General features: G+C 53.5%; 1 protein-coding gene across 1 annotated transcript in view; it reads left to right on the top strand.

The window, feature by feature from the left end:
- The window catches only part of CROCC2 (ciliary rootlet coiled-coil, rootletin family member 2), a 135,038-nt gene that overhangs the window by 108,850 nt on the left and 5,920 nt on the right, over positions 1-20,268 (top strand). The window contains 3 exon segments of the mRNA XM_030576109.1: positions 3,476-3,916; positions 5,590-5,739; positions 12,960-13,160. Of these exon segments, the coding sequence (XP_030431969.1) occupies positions 3,476-3,916; positions 5,590-5,739; positions 12,960-13,160 (792 nt within the window).

Below are 20,268 nucleotides of genomic sequence, written 5' to 3'. Positions count from 1 at the left end.
TCACATCCCTTTTCTGAAATTAAACGCTATTGTTTTGGGCCGCTGTGGTATTTTCCCCACCACAGGGATGTTACATTTAATTATATTATGGTCACTCTTAGCAAGCAGTCCAGCTATAATCACCTATTGGACCGGCTCCTGTGCTCCACTTAGGACTAAATCAAGAATTGCCTCTCCTCTGGTGGGTTCCAGGACCAGCTGCTCCAAGAAGCAGTTATTTAAGGTGTCAAAAAACTTCATCTCTGCATCCCTTCCTGAGGTGACATGTACCCAGTCAATACAGGGATAGTTGAAATCCCCCATTATTATTGAGTTTTTAATTTTAATAGCCTCTCTAATCTCCCTGAGCATTTCACAGTCACTATCACCATTCAGGTCAGGTGGTCGGTAATATATCTCTACTGCTATATGCCGCTTTTTCAAGGTTGGGATTACTATCCATAGAGATTCTATGGTACAGTTTGGTTCATTTAAGATTTTTACTTCATTTGATTCTATGCTTTCTTTCACATATAGTGCCACGCCCCCACCAGCATGCCCTGTTCTGTCCTTCCGATATATTTTATACCCTGGTATTACAGTGTCCCATTGATTATCCTCATTCCATCAAGTTTCTGTGATGACTATTATATCAGTAGCCTCATATAATATATCAATATCCTCAGTCTAGCTCAGGTCTGCATGGGCAAGCAGAGTGCAATCTGCTATACTCCCTGGAATGGTGCCAGGGATGGATGAGCGTGGGAGACTGCTCCGTGGCTCCCTCCTTCATTGCCCAGGACAAGATAAGATTCTGCTGCACTGCTCAGGAGGGGTGGAGGGCGGGCTGCAGATGTTCTCAGTGCACATCCTAGAGCTGAGCCCTTCCCGAGGGCCATGGAAGCTCCAGGGCACTTGGGAACAGCAGGTAAGTAGGGGGATCAGTCTGCAGGGCATGGCCATTAAAGGAAATGGGCTGCCCATCAAAGAGCCAGGCCCCTTTACTGAGGAAGGAGCCAGCAGGGCGGATGTCCTGCCTGGACATTGAGACTCATGACACCCTCAGTGCCTGCACCTAGCAGACAGGACCCCATTCTATATCCGGCTGCCTGCTGCTGCTTCTCTCTCCCTGGTCTGGGAAGTGGGGGCTCGCCGCTGCTCACTGGCTCTGCTCCTATCTTGGAGTCTGGGTCTTGTCCTGGATGACTCCTAGGAATCAGCTGGCCTTCAGAGACAAACGTGCTTCTCTAGGGAGCACAGAGACCTCTGGAGTGCCTCCAGACAGGGCTCATCCATACACCTTTATTCCTGGGCAGGTGACATGGCTTCAGGCCAGATTTACACCTCTGTAGAGTCCCACAGGCATCAGCTGCTGTGAGCTAGCTAAACCAGTGCCACCTCACACTGTTAGTTACCCTGGTACTGTTCTGTGTGTAGAGCAGGCCCTGGTGATTGCTCCCACTCCAGAGCTGCCAGGCTGCCCAGGACAGGGCCATCACAGTCCCCGGAACTCCACGGAGCAGCCAGTCCTGGCAAATTCCCCTTCCTGTTATCACCAGTCACACTGGGAGCCTGATTCCCAGCCGGTGCTCCCCTTGATCTGTCTCCTCCCATCTTGCCCCCCATACCCTGCCCCACTATACAATCACACGCCTTCTACCAAACTCTAGGCACCACACAAGGCCAAGAACCCTCCTAATATAGCACCCGGGGCTGTCCCTAGACGGCACTGGCACGTGGGCCAGGCACCAGTCTATTAGGCTAGTTCAGAGGGTGTGTGGCTGGCTTTTAACTGGGCATAGGGTGACCAGACAGCAAATGTGAAAAATTGGGACAGGGGATGTGGGGTAATAGGAGCCTATATAAGAAAAAGACCCAAAAATCAGGACTGTCCCTATAAAATCAGGACATGTGGTTACGCTAACTGGGCACGCGTTAAAGAGAGTGTGGCAGAGCAGTGCCCAGGGCAGGGAACTGGCCTATGTGGGGGAGGGAGCAAGCCAAAGTAGGTCAGGGGAAGCCTGGGGGTCGGGGGGGGGGAGGGCAGGCATGTGGCAGGAGCGGAGCAGGCTGACACAGGGAGGGAGCAGCATGCATGAGGGAAGAGAAGTTGCCTGAGCAAGGAGTGTGGAGGGATGATCCAGTTCATGAGGCGGGAGCAGACGCATGAGGGGGAAGCGTGATGGGCTGGCGCGTGTATGCGGGGGAGCAGGCATGCGAGGGGGGGAGTATGATGGGCTGGCGCACGAGGGAGGAGCAGCCGCGTGAGCAGGGAGCGTGGAGGGATGGGCCGGCGTGTGAGTGGGGAGTAAGCGTGCAAGCAGGGAGCATGGAGGGATGTGTTGGCCTGCGAGCAGGGAGTATGGGGTGGGGGGGTGCAAGCAGGGAGCATGGAGGGATGGGCTGGCTGGCGTGTGTGAGGGGGGAGCAGGTGCGGGGAGCGTGGACAGGTATGTGAGGGGGGAGCAGGGGCAGGAGCGTGTAGGGGCTGGCCGATGTTTGAGAGGGGAGCAGGTGCAGGAGCGTGTAGGGGCTGGCCGACGTTTGAGGGGGGAGCAAGTGCAGGAGCGTGCAGGGGCTGGCTGACATTTGAGGGGGGAGCAGGTGCAGGAGCATGTAGGGGCTGGCCGACGTTTGAGGGGGGAGCAGGTGCAGGAGCGTGTAGGGGCTGGCCGACGTTTGAGGGGGGAGCAGGTGCAGGAGCGTGTAGGGGCTGGCCGACGTTTGAGGGGGAGCAGGTGCAGGAGCGTGTAGGGGCTGGGCGACGTTTGAGGGGGGAACAGGTGCAGGAGCGTGTAGGGGCTGGCCGACGTTTGAGGGGGGAGCAGGCATGTGAGCAGGGAGCCGGCATGCGAGGGGGGAGCAGGCATGGGGAGTGTGGCAAGACATGCGAAGGAGGAGCAGGCATGGGGAGTGTGGAGGGGCGGGCCGGCGCATGAGCGGGAAGTGTGGAGGGGCGGGCTGGCGTGTGAGGGGGGAGCAGGCATGTGAGCGTGGAGCATGGAGGAGCAGGCCAGCATGAGATAGAGGAGCAGGCGTAAGTGTGGAGGGGCACGTGAGGAGGGAGCAGGCACAGGAGTGTGGAGGGGTGGGCTGGCACTCAAGGGGGGTGGGGTGGGGCAGTGTGTGAGCAGGGAGCTGGGCAGGGCGGGGCATGAGGGGGGAGCAGGCATGCAAGCAGGGAGCGTGGAGGGGCAGACCAAGCCGGCACGCGAGGGGGGAGCGTGGAGGGGCGGGCCAGCATGCAAGTGGGGAGTGGGGCAGGCTGGACTGGGCCGGGCCAGCGCAAGAGGCTGGAGCGTGGAGGGGCAGCCCAGCCTGGCACACATGGGGAGTGTGGAGGGGCGAGCCTGTGTGTGCACAAGCGAGGAGGTGTTGGCCAGCATGTTGGGGGAAGCGTGGAGAGAATGGGCCGGCACACGAGGGGGTCGCATGCTGCAGGCAGTGGTGGAAAGGATGATACATGTTGCTGAAGTAGGTCGCCTTTGTTTTTCAGGTGAAGGTCACTAGGCTGAAAGCCAAGGATACCAAGCTGGAGACGGACAAGCGGAGGCTGAAGGAAGTCCTGGAGGCAGCCGAGAGCAGGGCCACCAAGCTGGAGCTGAGCCATTGCTCCATGGAAGGGGAGCTTCAGCATGTCCGGCTCAGCCTGGTGGACCGAGATACCGAGATCAAGGCCCTGCAGGAGCAGGTCCAGGCCCTGCGCTGCCAGTTGGGGGACAGCGAGAGCAAATCAGCCACGCTGCAGCAGGAGCTGGGCCGCCTGGGTCACTCACTGGCCCAGACAGAGGACAAGGAGAGCCACCTGAAGGATAAGGTGCAGAGCCTTTCCCAGGCACTGACTGATGCCTCCACGGGGTCCTCCACCCTTCAGGAGAATGTCTTCCAGCTGCAGAAGGCTCTGACAGCAGCAGAGCAAGATCGCCGGGTGCTCCAGGTAATGGTCCCACCTCTTCTCCTTAGCACTGAGCAAGCAGACAATGTAGGGGTGGGACAAAGCAGGGGGAAAGGGGTCAGCGCAGTCTCTGGCCCTTTGGACACAGTCGGAAAGGCCGTTCCACCTGCTATGCCCACCAGTGTACATCCCAGTGGGGTCCAGTCCACCTCACAAACACCCCATGCTGCAGGATGCACCATGTCCCACCAGAGAGCAGAGCGCTGGGACCAGCACCAGGTGGAACTCAGCTTGAACAAGGGCCTGTAAACACTCCCTTTGGTTCCAATGCACTGGGGTTTGCCCAGCCTAAATATCGCAACATTTTGGAACAAACTAGTGTTTGGGTGAAGCTGCCCTGTTCAGAGATCACAGGGAAGCCAGCTGGCAGTAGGACCTCCCAGGAGGAAGTTTGCAGGCCTGAGTTGGGAGGTCAGGCTAGATGGGCAGAATGGGCCCTTTCAGCCTGGAAATCCACAAACCTGTGAATTAAGTGTGATGTCAGCACAGTCCTGTAATCAGTCTAGCCTGCTTGGGGCTGGGCCCTGGCTCTCCTCCATGGCTGCAAACATTAGCAACCCTTTCAGCCAGCTTGGCCTGAGGTTTGAGTTGGTGCACGGCACAACCCGGGCCCCAGTAAGATGGTAATGCTGTCCGTGCTGTTCCTCTTGTATGGGTGATGTGTCGTCAAGCCAGAGCTGCCATCAGCAATCCATTGCAAAGAAAAAGGGAGCTGTGACTCCAGATCAATTCCAGACGGTACATTCCCCTCCAGCGCCACAATGTGCCATCCATAGCTCTGGAATCCCTGCAAAGAGTCCATCCACCCAGCTGACTTGGAGGGAGTTACTGTGGTGTTTTGGCAGCGTGAGCGCAGACTCAGGCTTAGGATATAAGGACAGATGGCTGAGAGGTCGGGGCTATCGCTAGGGGCTCAGAGCCTATGGTCGCTGGTGTGACTGGCAAGCAGAGGCTAGCTAGAAAGAGAGTAACTCCCTGGCCTGCCCCTAGTCCCTTCTGATCCCTCTGGGAACACAGGCTCTTGGCTGGCAGTAACTCAAATCTTCAGCTGACACTTTTCAGTGCAAGGTGAATGGCTGAAAGAGGTGATTTCCATCCCTGATGTGAGTTGTGTGAGGCCCATGACTATGGACGTGACTGGGAGGATTCGGCAGGCCTGTGTGCATCCACACTTAGCTACAGAGCTGTACATCCCACAGGCTCTTCTGGACCCTGGATTCCCAGCTGATGAAGGCTGTAGTCTTTCCTCTTGGGGCTGAACCTCACCATTGTTATCTAGACATTTGACCCCTCAGCAGCCTGCTTTCTCCTGAATATGTGCAATGCCATGCACACCCATGGCACTGCCTCATCAAGAAAAATAAGAGCATAGGAATGGCCATACTGGGTCAGACCAAAGGTCAGTCTAGCCCAGTAGCCTGTCTTCTCACAGTGGCCAATGCCAGGTTCCCCAGAGGGAAACAACAGAACAGGGACTCATCAAGCGATCCATCCCCTGTCGCCCATTCCCACTGGGATATATAATACATATATCTTGTTGCACATGCCAGCTAACGCGTGCAGAGCATTAAGAACAGGCAGACCTGGCAGAGCTGAGGTAGCAATCAGTTTCTGGGTTCTGAATGCTTCCTCTGAGTGACGCTTTCCTTTCTCAGGAGCGCATGGACTCTGTGCGGCAGGCGCTGTCAGACAGCAAGAGGCAGAACCACAGCCTGACGGACGCCATGCGCATGCTGCAGGACCAGCTGGGAGAGCTGGAGTTGAGATGCAGGGAACTGGAGGCTCAGGTTGAGCACCTACAGGAGGTGAGTAGGGGAGAGAGGGAGGATGGCCTTGAGCTAAAGGCACTACACGCAGCCTCGGGAGATCTGATTTTAAGTCCCTGCTCTGCCCTTGGGTGAGTCACTTAGCCTCTCTAGGCCTCATTTCTCCCTCATAATACTGCTTCCTTTGCCTGTTTAGATATGGGGCATGTGTACAGCACCTCCTATGAGGGGTCCTGATCCCAGTCGAGGCACCGGGCAGTGTACATAATTCCCAAGGAGAAGCTGAACCATAGCAAGGGCAGGAGTGCCAACAAGGAGGGGAAAGAAGATGGGAGGAGGAGAAAGAGCTCAGACCCTCCCATCCAGCTAAGTAGGCTCAGCATCTGGATGGGAGCCTTCCAAGTAACCCTACTGTGGGAAATGAGACTGGTGACTCAGGAGATAGCATGCCTTCCTCTAAGTTAGTTAAGCAAATGTCCTCCATGGGGCTGAGGGCCCTGTGCCACTGAAGAGACTGGGCTCTCACTGAGACACAAAACTGTGGCCCCAAGTACTTGTGTGCATTAATGACCCTACATCCCTTTTACAAGAGGAGGGGTGTCAGCTTCAGTGGAGGGGCCTAATTGCAGCTGGGGGAAGTAGATGTTGGCTAGTGCCGTTTCAACTGCACATGGTAATCTACACTTCCCACAAGCCTGTTGTGTAGTGTAGCTCTAGGCTGTTAAGCAGCTGCTGTGTTCTGCCCCAGATGTGCCTGACCCTTTTACCAAGTTGTCTAGGCAGCACCCCCTTTTGTGGCGCATCAAGACAGAACTCACTCCAGCGCGGGTCTCCAGTGGTCAGGTGTTGCCCCTCCTGGAACTGATGTCATGGTTCCTTCAACCCCCTCCTATGGCACACTGAAGTCTTACCCTTTCTGGTGTGTGAGAGTCCAAAACAAAAAAGAAAACTGTGCACTTCAAAACCAGGGCTCCACCCATCTGGTCTAGGCTTGTCTCCCTGAGGCTGGTCTGTTTTTGTCAGTCTGCCTGGCCCTGGTCATCCTGTCCACCACATGGCTCCTCCATGCCAAAAGCTGCCTTAGACTCTCGTCTGTAGCTGGTGCCCTCCCCAAGGAAACAGCAGATCTCTACTCTTCTTCCCGGACTAGGTCTCTTTCACCTTTCGGCTCTTCTCTCCACACCTGCCATTGGTTGCAGGTATAGCAGGATGGGGTCAACTGGGTCCACAGGCTCTCCTTAACCCTGTCATTGCCAGTGCGGGGCCTGTCTGCCCCATCACAGCTTCCAAGACACAAGAGAAGTAACAGCTGTTTATACAATTGTTAGTAAAACCCTGTGGGATGAAAGGCGCTATATACATGTAGGGTATTATTTAATAACGTGCTGGTTATTATATATTTATTTATTATGGGAAAGAAGACAGCAAAAGATGGAATATTAAAAACAGCAAGAGGAAGTAAGATAGAGACACAAATGTAGACTGGTAGGGACTGTGGTTTCAGCTGTGTGGTGTAAATCTAGTAGAATTATTCCAGATTTACATTGCTGGACTGAGAGCAGAACTGGGCCCAGAGAGAAAAAGTCGAGAAGAGAAACCAGATATACAAACACTGAGGGAGCCACAAAGCCGTCCTCTCTGAAACTGTTGGGACCCATTTTCTGGTGGTGTAAATCAGCATGGTTCTTCTTCAAGTGATTGCTCATATCCATTCCAATTAGGAGTGCCCGTGCTGCGTGCCCAGTCATCGGAAAGTTTTTCCCCTAGCAGCACCCGTCGGGTCAGCTGTGGAGCTCCCAGGAGTGGCACTTTCATGGCACTTGTAGCGGGGTGGTCACCCCGCTCCTGTCCTGAAGGGCTTAAAACAGCCCTGGGAAAGGGCTGTGGCAGGGGAAGAGCTGATTGGGGGAAGCAGCCACAGAGGGGCACCGGGGTCCGGGAGGGCCAGCGGCAGGTGAGACACCAGCTTGCAGAGGGCGCTCCAGGCTGGAAGAGCTAATTCCCAGGACGACCAGCAGGAGGCGCCATGCTGGTGAGTCATCGCCCCGCCACAGCGCTCAATATATGACCCTGCCGACCCGGTGCCTCCTCGGTTCCTTCTTATTGTCAGTGATGGTTGTTGGAACTATGGCGTCTTGCTTAGCAAGTTCCCCATGTTTCCCTAGCTCTTGTTTTTCTTGTTGTTTCTTATATCTTTTTACTTAGTTTATTTTAGTAGTAGTTTGTAGCAGTTGGGCTGGGGAGGGGCCTTACTGTCTATCCTGACCACTTTTTCTTGGGAGGGCTCTCGTGCCCAAGTCCCAGGGGTTCAAGCCCTGCAAGTCCTGCTCCAAGCCCCTGCCAATGGGTGACTCCCATGACGCTTGTCTGAAGTGTCTCGGGGAGGCTCATGAAACCCTCACAAAACCGATCAGTGCAGGATTTGTAAGGGGTTTCACCCCAGAAACAAAAAGGAGCAAGACTTTCACCTTAAGCAGCTCCTTATGGTGGCAGCACTTAGACCTCAGCCTCCTTTGGTGCTGCAGGACCCGGCACCAAGTTCTTTGGTGCATAGCGCCCTGGTGGAAGTGGTGGAAGTGACACCACTGACAGACTGTAGCCTGAGAACTGAGAACTGCCACTCCCCAGCCCCGAAACCAGCAGGATCTACCAAGCACCGCTCCCACTCCCCAGCGCAGAAGCAGCACTAGAAGCAAGGGAGGAGTGGCTCTCCATCCCAGAGGCCTACCCCTCTGGAGCCAGCCAATGGGGCGCGTCCTTGGGAGGAGCTCCCAGTGCCAAAGCCTGAGGAGACGGCACCATTGACTTTGGCCCTGCAAGGGGGACCGTTGAGTCTGGTGCTGTTGGACTCCCTGGCCCACATCATCGAGGAGTTGGAGCTGCCATCCACTCCGGACATCTTTGTGGCAGTGAGGGACCTCATCACCTTGACAGCGCTGAGGTCACCTACAATTCGTACCAAGCCTCCAGTACCACATCGTACGGCACCGTCTCGAGGCAAACCAGTGATGATCCAGCTGTCGGCACCGCTGATTGAGTCCTGGCAATGCTTGGAGTCCTGGCACCACTTGCAATCGCAGCACCGGTTGGACTCATGGCACTGCTCCAGATTGCGCCAGCACTCCTTATTGCAACGTCGATCCGCACATCGGTCCCCTTCATGAAGCAGGTCCTGGACCTGGCAATGGTCCCGAGGCCACTCGACGATCCTGTGTAGCTCCAGGTCACGGCACAGCTACCCACCCTCATGGCACCACTCGCCAGCTCACCTCTGCTTGGCTCAACCCTGGCCCTTGTGGTCCCAATCCTGGTCCTTGTACTTAGAGGTGGACTCTAGGTACTCAGAGCGGGACCGGCACTGGTCCGGCCATGGACACTCTGAGGTGGGGGCAAGACCGTGGCCTGTGCAGTGGCAGGGACCAGTGCAGTGGCCATTTTAGATCCCGTGGGTGAACCACTAGGCCCAGGGCTCCCAGTCTAAAGGCTCCCAATCAGCCACCTCTGAACCAAGGGTGCTGGATGCCTCAGCCAGTCACCCCACCCCTACGGGTGCTGGGGAGGCACCCTGCCCCTGTCCCCCCTCGGATCCAACTCCAACTCCAGTTCCTGAGCCTGGGGCTACCAGCAACGCAAGTAGTCAGGCTCCTGATGAGCAGGAGGGGAGGGAGGACCCTGTTCTCCTATTATCCTCTTCGTCCTCCTCCCCAGACGAGGCCATCGCAGGCACTTCCATCTATGGACCGCCTCCTGTAGACAGCCGTGCCCACCAGGACCTCCTGTGCAGGGTGGCACGCAACATGGGCCTGCAGGCCAAGGAGATGGTGGAGTCAGAGGACCCGGTGGTCAACATTTTGGCCCCAGAAGGTCCTCTGAGGATGGCTCTGCCCCTCATCAAAACTATACAGGCCAATGCCAAGACTATCTGGCAGACTCCGGCCTCCGTCCCTCCCACAGCCAATGGCATCGAGAGGAAGTACTTTGTGCCCTCAAAGGAGTACAAATAACTCTTTACACATCCGCAGCCCTGTTCATTGGTGGTTGCGGCTGTAAATGAGAAAGAGAGGCAGGGGCAGCAGGCCCCCGTGCCCAAGTCCAAGCATCTGGACTTGTTTGGGCATAAAGTGTACTCTACAGGGGGACTCCAGCTCAGAATTGCCAACCAGCAGGCAATTCTGAGCAGATATAACTTCAACTTCTGGAACTCGATGCTCAAGTTCAAGAGCTTGTGCCAACTGAATCCAGGGAGGAGTTTGGGGCCATAGTAGAGGAGGGCAAGGCGGTGACACGGACCTCTTTACAGGCCTCACTGGACACTGCAGACTTGGCATCGTGCACCTTGTTCTCAGGTATTGCCATGAGGTGCACCTCACGGTTGCAAGCCTCAGTCCTACCACCTGAGGTTCAGCAGATAATGCAGGACCTGCCTTTTGATGGGGCAGGCTTGTTCGCGGAGCAGACTGACTCTCGGCTGCATAGACTAAAAGACTCAAGGGTTACTATTAAATCCTTGGGTATACACACCCCAGCAACTCAACAGAAGCATTTCAAGCCCCAACAGCCACAGGAGCGTTTCTACCCTCCTCAGCCGAAGCTGGACTTCTACAGATGAAGGGGCAGGAACGGCAAAAGGAAGCCTTCGAATCCCTCTTCCAGACGAGGCCAGGGCCCAACCAAACCTTCCTTGGGTTCCAAGCACGCCTTTTAAAGAGAAGCCTGAAGACGGCACACTAGACTCATTCCCAGATTCTTCCTTACTCTTTTTGAATCATTTGTCACACTTCTACCGTGCCTGGTCCCAAATAACCTTGGACTGCTGGGTCCTCCGCACAGTGGAAGCAGGATACTCTCTCCAGTTCTGCTCCCACCCTCTCTCCCACCCCCTTCCCCGTCCCTCTTCAAGGACCCCTCTAACAAGCAACTCCTTATCCAGGAGGTGCAGGCCCTCTTCACCATGGGAGTGATGGAGGAGGTTCCTCAGGAGCTAAGGGGCAAGGGTTTCTACTCCCAATACTTCCTAATCCCCAAGACCAAAGCGGGCCTCAGACCCATCCTAAACCTACGTGGGCTCAACAAATTCATGGTAAAGTTGAAGCTCCGCATGGACTCACTGGGCACTATTATCCCCTCCCTGGATCCAGGAGACTGGTTTGCTGCCCTCAAGATGAAGGACGCATACTTTCACATAGCAATCCATCCAGCACACAAACACTTCCTGCACTTCATGGTTAAACATGAACATTATCAATTAATTGTACTACCATTCAGCCTCTCAACAGCCCCGCGACCATTCACCAAGTGCATGTCAGTCGTGGCTGCTTTCCTCCATCACCAGCAGGTGCAGGTATACCTCTACCTCGACGACTGGCTGCTCAGGGGCTGTACCAGGGCACAGGTGCAGTCCCAAATCCATTTGGTCAGGTACATGTTTGAGTGACTGGGTCTCCTCAACTTGGGGAAGTTGACCCTGGAACTGACCCAGAGAATAGAATTAATTGGGGCAGTGTTAGACTTGATCCAGGCATGGACCCTTCTACTGGAGTCCCGCTTCTGAGCCATCACAGACATAATTTTTTTTTTGCTGCTTGGGGCAGCAAAAATGCTAGAGCTGGCCCTGCTTGGGAGTCACCTAACTGGAATCGATATGAGCAATCATTCAAAGAAGAAAAAACAGTTACTCACCACTTGTAACTGTTGTTCTTTGAGATGTGTTGCTCATGTCCATTCCAAACCCACCAGCCTTCCCCTCTGTTGGAGCAGCCAGCAAGAAGGAACTAAGGAGGCACCGGGTCGGTGGGGTCATCATATATTGAGCACCATGAAGGTGCCACTCCAGAGGGCTCCACAGCTGACTCAACAGGTCCTGCTGGGGGAAAAACTTTCCGACAACTGTGCATGCGGTACACACACACCTAATTGGAATGGATATGAGCAACACATCTTGAAGAACAACTGTTACGAGAGGTGAATATTGTTTTTAACTCCTGTGGCTGCACCTCTTTACACCAGCCTCAATCTGCACAGCACCAATCCCAAAGCAGAGCTGGCCTCCACAGCCTAATAGTGTGTGAAAATGTGTCACCTCCCAAACTGCAGCTGTGCAAGGAGGGATTGTTTTTTCCACTGCTACCCACGACTCCGCAGAAAACCAGCAGAAAGAGCTTTAGCCCCTGAAGACAAGTGACCTTGGGGGCCCCGACAGAGAACAAGGCCCCATTGTGCTAGGTGTTGTACCTATACACCATCTCGTACCCACTTCTGTTTACGGCCTTCTGGTAGGCTTGGGCTGCCTAGCAGCGACCACCTGTTGACAAAATGAGCCTGGTGACAGGTTGGGCTGCATCTTGTTCTCTCATGCCGCATGGTCTGTGCAGTTTGTAGCACAGCAATAGCCATTTTGCCATGCTACATGGAACAGTGAAATACCATTGTGTATGCTGCACAACTCATTGGAGCCACACTGCTTTGCATTAGCCCGGAGCTGGCCCTGTATCTTTAACCTAGGGTGACCAGCCAGCAAATGTGAAAAATCGGTGGGGGGAGGGGTAATAGGAGCCTACATAAGAAAAAGACCCAAAAATTGGGGCTGTCCCTATAGAACTGAGACATCTGGTCACCCTATTTGAACCTTAATTACATTTTGAATGTCCCCATAAGCCTGTATTCACCAGGCCCGACGTGTGATGAAACACTCACCGCTTGGAGCATAGATGCTATCTTTACCAAGAGGCTGGCCTGGAGAATGTTGGGTTCCAGTATTGGCAGGTGCCAGAGACAATTTTACAGATAGAAAATATCTGCTCCAAGAAAGAGTAGGTCAGCATTTTTCAGACCTAGGCACCCAGCCCATTTTCCATGGGCCTAGCTCCCGTAGCAATCATACCATTTATTTAGATGCCTACCTATGGATTTTGGTGCCTAGCTTTAGGCACATGACATTGAAAATGTTGGCTGTAAATCATAGGCCTACATGTCACTATTCTAAGGAGACTGGTTCTTGTAGTTGCTTCCTGTAAGAGTAGAGCACAAAGGTACAGGCATCACACTGTTATTAACGCTGAAATGCAACTGCTCTGCTCAGCTGGTGCCTGGATTTGAACACTCCCTAGGCATAAGAATTCCTTAAAGTCTCTTCCCCCCCGACAGCCATGGGCCAGACCATCTGGTGGTGTAACCTGGTGCACTGGTGGAACTACACTGATTTACACCAGTTGGGGATCTGGCCCCAAAACCTTACAGTCCATCTCTTGGGTATGTCACAGATAGTCTGTCATCAGCAGCAGAGTGAGCAGGAGGCTGCAGCATTGCAGCAGAACGTGCAGGATGAGAACAGCCTTCTCCAGGAGAGACTGATGACACTGCAGCGAGCTGTAGCCCACCTAGAAGGGGAGAACAAGGAGCTGGAGCGATCAGCCTTCGAGCTGAAGCAGGACAATTCTGCCCTGAAGAAGACCCTCAGCAAGGTACAGTAGGGGGAGTTGTGAAGACACCAGTGGATGTTAAATTGGACACATGCAATGATGCACAAGTATGCAAACAGGCACAACCTGTCTCAGGCCTGGAGCTGTGTATTCCATCTGCAGACACTAGTTCACAGCTTGCATAATACTAGCAATGTCCAGGGTTGGATCCTCAGCAGAAAAATCATTGTGACCCCCAAAGAGGTCAGTGGAGCTCTGCTCATTGACCTCAGCCGGGGATCTGGCCCATTCACAGGTATCTATGAACAGAAATACAAGCAGCAAAGTCAGTGAAGATCTGTAGGAGGCAGGTGGGTCAAAAGCTCCTTCCCTCCCCCTGCTGCTGCTGCTCCCGACCTTCCTCCTTCCCCACAATACAACACTGTTCAGTTCTTCTCTCATCCCCCATCTGTCGCTGCCAGCTACCATGCACCGGACCCTCCCAAAGTACCTTCCTCTCAGACCTGGAGTCCTGGCTCTCTTCTCCATCCCTGACTTTGTCCTCAGTGACTCCAGCTTCCAGTCTGGTGTCCCCTCCCACTCGCTAGCCCCCAACCTTCTCGAGCCCTTGCTCAGCCAAAGGGACACTTGCTCCACCTTGCTCACTCCATAGTATTGCTCCTTCTCTGACTTCACACCTTCCGTGGCCCCTCTATTCGACCACTGCCTTATTGCTCTGGTGCCCCCAGCACCCACCCCTTTGCCCAGCATTGTTATGAGCTGCATTCAGTCCATGTCCATGACCTCTCTTCTGCTGTCAGTCCCCTGCTCCAGACCCCCTTCCTTTTTCTGACTCACTTGTTGATTCCCTTCCCGCCAGTCTGAACTCCTGGGCCTGTCTCTTCATCTGCAAAGTCGCTTCCTCCAGCCCCAGACCCTGGCTCTCCCCGTCATCTGCATCATTCACTCCTGTCCCCTGGGGATATTGCTCATTGTGTGTCTACACAGCACATGGGGCCCTGAGCTTAGCCAGGACCTCTGGGCACTACTGGAGTATAAATAGTAAGTAAAACCAGTGATGAGAACCTGCTAGTGTTGCATTTACTGGCATATACATCCGGAGAGCAGGCTTGATTCTGCATTCTCCTGTCCTTTGCATCATCATGTCCACCAGTGCAAAGGGAGGGCAAAATGCAACGCTGCTGATCTGGAAAGGGTCTAAGTGAGAATACAAGGTGGAGTGCAAGGGGAAAGGGTTGTCTTCTTCATTCTGATTCGTGTGCAGACGTGCATGTTCACCAACATACAGACATGGGAGCAGATCCCCAGCTGGTGTAAATCAGCCTGGCTTTGTTAGTCAAGAGAGCTGTGCCAATTTACCCCACTGATCATGTATATAGACACACTTGCCTTGGATCATGTCGTGTCTGTGTGTGCGCACAGTCATGCCTCTAGCTAGACAGATAGATAGAGATATTATAGACATATACACACATTTGCCTGTGACAATGTATATTCATGCATATAGACCCCGCATCTGGAAAGCATCTCAACTCAGCAAAGCACTACTTAACATTAAGCATGTGCTCAAATCCCACTGAAGTCAAGCACATGCTTAAGCACTTTCCTGAACCAGAGTCATAGTGTAGTATAGATGTGAGCTTTCCCTTCCCTCTCTGCCAGTTGAAGTCAGTGGAGACAGACTTCTGTGAGACAGAGGAGAGTCAAGCTCTGTGCATTCCCACAGACACATAACATGGAATAGACATAACCATGCAAACACAAAAGCCCAAGCAAAATCCTGTGAGTGGGAGAGAGAGAGAGCGCTGGCTGTGTGTTCCAGTAACCTTTGTTTTTTTGGCCCCCATCCAGTCACTTCCCACCACATGCATTTATGTACATGATTATTGCTCTCGCATTCTTTGAATGTAGTCCAGATAATGAGTTCAAAACTCTTCGTTCAAATGTACTGTCCTCCAAAACTCCCACAAACACAAATGCACAAGCACACATGCGTGCACACATATACATGTGCATGCCTCCTGGCTACCTGATTTCTTCTCCTGCTTAGAGAGGGGGCTAATGTTCAGCTCTGAGGCGCTGATTCCAGTTTGAAGGAATAATTTGTGTCACGCATGTGTTAGGTATCAGTAGGGGCACTCTGGGATTGGCCTAATTAGCTCTAGTGATGGGGGAAGCAAAATCCAAACCATGTGCTAAAGCCGTCTTCTAAATTTAATACAAGTAGTTTCAGATTGACTTTTGACCCCTCTACCCAAAAAGATTGGTGTCTAAAAGTTATTGTCTCTTTAATCAGCTGGTATTCCTTTCCCCTGCTCCCCCCCCCTCCACACACACACACTCTTTCATTCAGAACTCTCTTTTTTGATGGTTTCACAGTTTTTACTGTTTCATTTCCAACCAGTTTGATGGTTTCTGAACTTGACCATGGCACATAGAGCTGTGTGCAGAAGCAAACCCATGGGAACTGACCCAGAGTAAAATATCAGGGACTGAATGTCCTCAGAGACTGAGCTACCCACTGCAGAGAGGATGGAGGATGATGGGATGTGTTTGTCCCCTTAGCATAGTCTGCGCTGAGTGCAGGATTGGGAGCCAGGATCTCCTTAGTGCTGTCCCTTCCTCTGCCACTGACTTGCTAGGTGACTATGGGGGAGTGACATCAGCTCCTTGTGTTGTGTCTCAGTTTGCTTGTCTGGAAGATGGAGGCAATCATAGGTCCTTACCTGTGTGCTGTGAGCATCAGCTGTGCTGTGAGACTTCATCTCATGGCTGTTTCCATAAGAGGATGGGTTTGCCACAGGGCCAAATTTTCCCTTTCATCCAGTGCTACACAGCATGCTTATCTGCTGATTGGCCATCTCCTCCACCCCAGAAATGGCTACACGCCATTGATATTCATATCCGTACAGCCCAGTTCCTCAGCTGCGGATGAGATTCACATGGCATAACTTGAGTCGATTGCATCACCTTTGCACATCCCCTGACCCTGGGCTGGCCGTGTATAAATCCCGTGAGGGCTGCTCTAACCTGCACCAGCTGCCAATAGTCTGAAGGGGCCTAGGCAACAGCTATGGATCACTGGGGTGCAAGGATGCCCTGGCACCATCTCCAGTGCTGGCCACAGGGAGGTGGGCTGGCATAGGAGCCATTCTGTCAACTCTGCACCACCTGAGGATGCCCTCCCTGAGATGATCCTCCAGCAGGCCAGCTGTTTGCAGTGCTCCACCAGGAGAAGCTGGGCCAGGGAGTGTGAAGCACTGGCCTCTGACTGGGAGCCTTGGAGAAGGAAGGCACTATGCCTCACAGGAGAAGGAAGGATGGGCAGGGCACGGGGTGGGGAAACCTGCCATTGTCAAGTGATTGAGATGAGCTGCTGCAGAGCAAACACTGTCTGGCTCCTGCAGCTGCTCTCCTCTCAGACACACCAGGGCAGCCCACAGAGACATCCAGCCAGATCCTCAGTGGGTGTCAATTTTCACTGACTTCAGTGAAGCTATGCTGATTGACACCCACCTGGGATCTGTCCAGGGGCGGCTCTAGGTATTTTGCCGCCCCAAGTATGTCAGGCAGGCTGCCTTTGGTGGCTTCCCTGGGGGAGGTTCCCCAGTCCCGCGGATTCAGCGGCACGCCTGCAAGGTCCACCGAAGCCGCGGGACCAGCGGACCCTCCGCAGTCATGCTGCCGAAGGCAACCTGCCTGCCGCCTTCGTTGCGACCGGCAGAGCGCCCCCCGTGGCTTGCCGCCCCTGGCACGCACTTGGCATGCTAGTGCCTGGAGCCACCCCTGGAGCTGTCTCATTATCATCAACAGAGCTACACCCATTTATGCCAGCTAGGAATCTGGGCCATTGACCCCAGTGGAGCTACACCCATTTACATCAGCTGGGGATCCGGCACTTCAGGTCTCAGAATGCAACACTCTGCCTTGATCTGCACAGTCAAGGTATGAAAGGTGAGCGTGGCTGCAAAGGGCTCTATTTGATGTAAATTCAGAGAAGCTCATGAGCACACCGTGATTTGCCAGAACTGGGCAGAGTCTGGGTTCTGCTAATATATTGACAGCTCCAAACAAAAGGGATCAGAGGCCATTCAAAACTATTCCAGCCTGGGCTTCTGTGAACTACACTGGCTAACAGCAGCCAGTAGGGGGCACTGTGCTGTCCAGGGATCAGCAGGAGCCATGCCCCTCATGCAAGGAGGTGGCTTAGAGGTGCTCCAGCAGCCGCTGTGTCACCCCAGTACCCCTAAGAGTATGTTTCCCTTAGTGTTGCAAAGACCCTTCAGCAGACCAAAAACCTGGCCACAAGTCTGACTTCACCCCATCTAACTCAGCGACCAGTGATTTTCCAGCAGCGAGTTCATGCTCTTGTTGGTGAGACAAAGTAGGGAAGCTCAGGACTGAGGGATCCTGGTGCTGAACATCTACATCCCTCCAGAGAAGCCGTCTCCCCTTTTCCAGCATCAAGAACCCTCAAGGAATCCACGAGGGCCTCACAAATTGGGCATTGGCTGAACTAAACCCCAGGGCAGCCTTGCTTCCTGCTCCATTCTGAGTGGACAATGCTGCCAGCTTGGCCCCATGGGTTCCCCTATGGGTGTCCCCATGAAGACAGAGCTTAAAGCTGCTCTCCCTGGCAGAACAGATTGTCCTGCTCTGGAAGTGAATGTTTCCTTGGCATTGCTGCCCTTGCCCCTGTGGCCCTGTGATTCCAGGGTATGTTCAAATAAACTGGACCTTAGCAGAAGCTGAGAGCTGCCTGGTAGAATGATGCAACTGACCCCACAGATGCCAGAGGAAGCAGTGGGTGCTCCTGTTCAGATGTTAGTGACAGCCTGAAAGGGGTGACTGCCCTGATATTAGCCTCTCCATCGGGGACATCCATAGCTTTGTTTAATGTGGCAGCCAGTGCCTCATTTGGAGCACCTTACAAATCAACAAGCTGTAGCATTAACACTGTGTAAGGGAAGCATAGGAGCCAATATTCAATGCACAGCTGGAATCGTAAAAATATATTCAATTGTGCTTGATTTGCATGTTTCATCACCCCCAAAAGTGTATGCAGAGTTGGTAACTACATGTGCAAAATAGGCGTTAGTACCTCTCCGATGCATGCAGTTGTGCTAAGTGCACACACAACCTACATACACAAGGGAGCACGTGTTTTGCTTGCAACTGCATGGATAATATGAGTAAAAATCAGGCCCCAGATCTGTTCTGATCTGGGACTTTATTAGGAGGGGGAAATTCTCTCTGATCTGCTATACCAGTCCAAACATTTGGTTGGAAGGAACAATAACCACTGGTTTAGACGATCTCAAAGAAAGAAGATGAACAGGTGAGGAAAATTTCCCTTTATTAATACCTTAATATTAGCTAACAAGGTGTACCAGAGCCTGGGACTTGGTGAGAAAAGGGGAACTGTTTCTTTTAACATTTTCTGTATTGAGGGTGTCTACAGAGCTGTACAGGAATAGAACAGGCAATAAAGAACCTGTTTGAAGCAGCTGCTTAAGGGCTTAGTTACTCAGTAGTGGAGATCTGGTAATAAAGATGGAACAGGTCTATACTCAGCATTCCCAGTCGCACTTGTGGCGCTCCGGTGTCACTTCACTGAAGTCCGTGGAGTTACCTCTGACTGAGGCTAGTGTGACTTAGAGCCAAGATGGCCCAGTACATGTAGGGAGACGTTGGAGTTGTCTCTTAAGAGAAAAAGTCACTAATAAGAGAAAGGTCAGATTGGCTCTAGCAGATAAACTCTGTACCTGATGCATTGGACACAAGCATGTCCTATAGGGTGTGGATTAAGGTTTTGCTAGGAGCATTAAGTGGAAGGAGTCAGTAATTCACACCCCCTCTGCTCTCCAACCCCCTCCCATGTCACAGATCAGGTGACTGTGTAGGGTGGGGTCAACATGGAGAGCCTGAATGGGGGCCCAGGACTCCTGAGAACAACTCCATGGGAGCTCTCAGTGTATGTGGAGGAGGCTAAGGAAAGAGTGTGCAGATCTGCTAGGCTCTCCCTCCTGAAGAAGGGGAGGCCAGAGATAACTACCATGGATCATCTCCATGATGTGGGGAAGGATTCCTTCCTGCCAGACCTTCCCAATGTAGATGTGCGGATTCACCCCTGCGGCGCCTCCTGCTGCTGACTTCTGGGAATTAGCTCAATTTCCAGCCAGAGCACCCCCTGCAAGCCGGTGATCCACTTTATCACTTGCTGTTGGGCCCCCTGTTCCTCCCTGGACCCAGTGCCCCCTTTACTTGGTGTGCTGCCCTCTTACAGTAACCTCTTTCTCTCAGGGTCTCCCCTCCCAAGGGAACCCACACCCACTATCCCCACCTCGCCTCAGTATCAGGCTACTGCCAGTCATTGTCTAGCCTCCACGCCCTGGGGCAGAATGCCTTTCCCCCGCCCCGCCCCGCTCCACTCAGGTACCCTGTCTCTAGCTCCCTGCAGCCAGGCCCTTCTCCCTCTATAGGCAGAGAGACACTGGCTGGGTCCTGGCTCATTGCCTCTTATAGAGGCCAGCTGGGCCTGATTGGGGCATGGCCCCAGCTGAGCCTACTTTTCCCAATCAGCCCAGGCTTCTTGTCCCAGCCACAGCCCTCTCCTGGGCTGTTTTTAAACCCTCAGGGCAGGAGCAGGTGACCACCCCGCTACACCCAACATATTTGTAGATCCTCCCTTAGGCTGAGGGGGGGGATCCATTAGCAATGGGCGGGCTTCTGCCCTCCCAGTTCCTGGAAACCCAATAGGTACACCCAACATACTGTAGATCCTCCATTAGGCTGGGGGGGGGTCTGTTAGCAGTAGGGCGGGATTCCGCCGTCCCAGTTCCCAGAAACCCAATAGATTACACCCAACATATCTGTAGATCCTCCCTTAGGCTAGGGGCGGGATCCGTTAGCAATGGGCGGGCTTCCACCTGCCCAGTTCCCGGAACCCAATAGGTACACCCAACATACCTGTAGATCCTCCCCTTAGGCTGGGGACGGGGGCTCTGTCGCAATGAGCGGGCTTCTGCCCGTCCAGTTCCCGGAAACCCAATAGATACACCCAAACATACAGTCCAGCTCTTGAGCTTTGCATCAGGTCCAGAATTTGACCCAAAGGAAGTCACTTCTGGCTGTGTCCAACAGCTGTTTC

This window comes from Gopherus evgoodei, chromosome 9, assembly GCF_007399415.2.
Source record: "Gopherus evgoodei ecotype Sinaloan lineage chromosome 9, rGopEvg1_v1.p, whole genome shotgun sequence".
Taxonomy (NCBI): domain Eukaryota; kingdom Metazoa; phylum Chordata; order Testudines; family Testudinidae; genus Gopherus; species Gopherus evgoodei.
The sequence above is the reverse complement of the archived record's forward strand: the minus strand, read 5'-3'. Positions and strand labels throughout refer to the sequence as shown.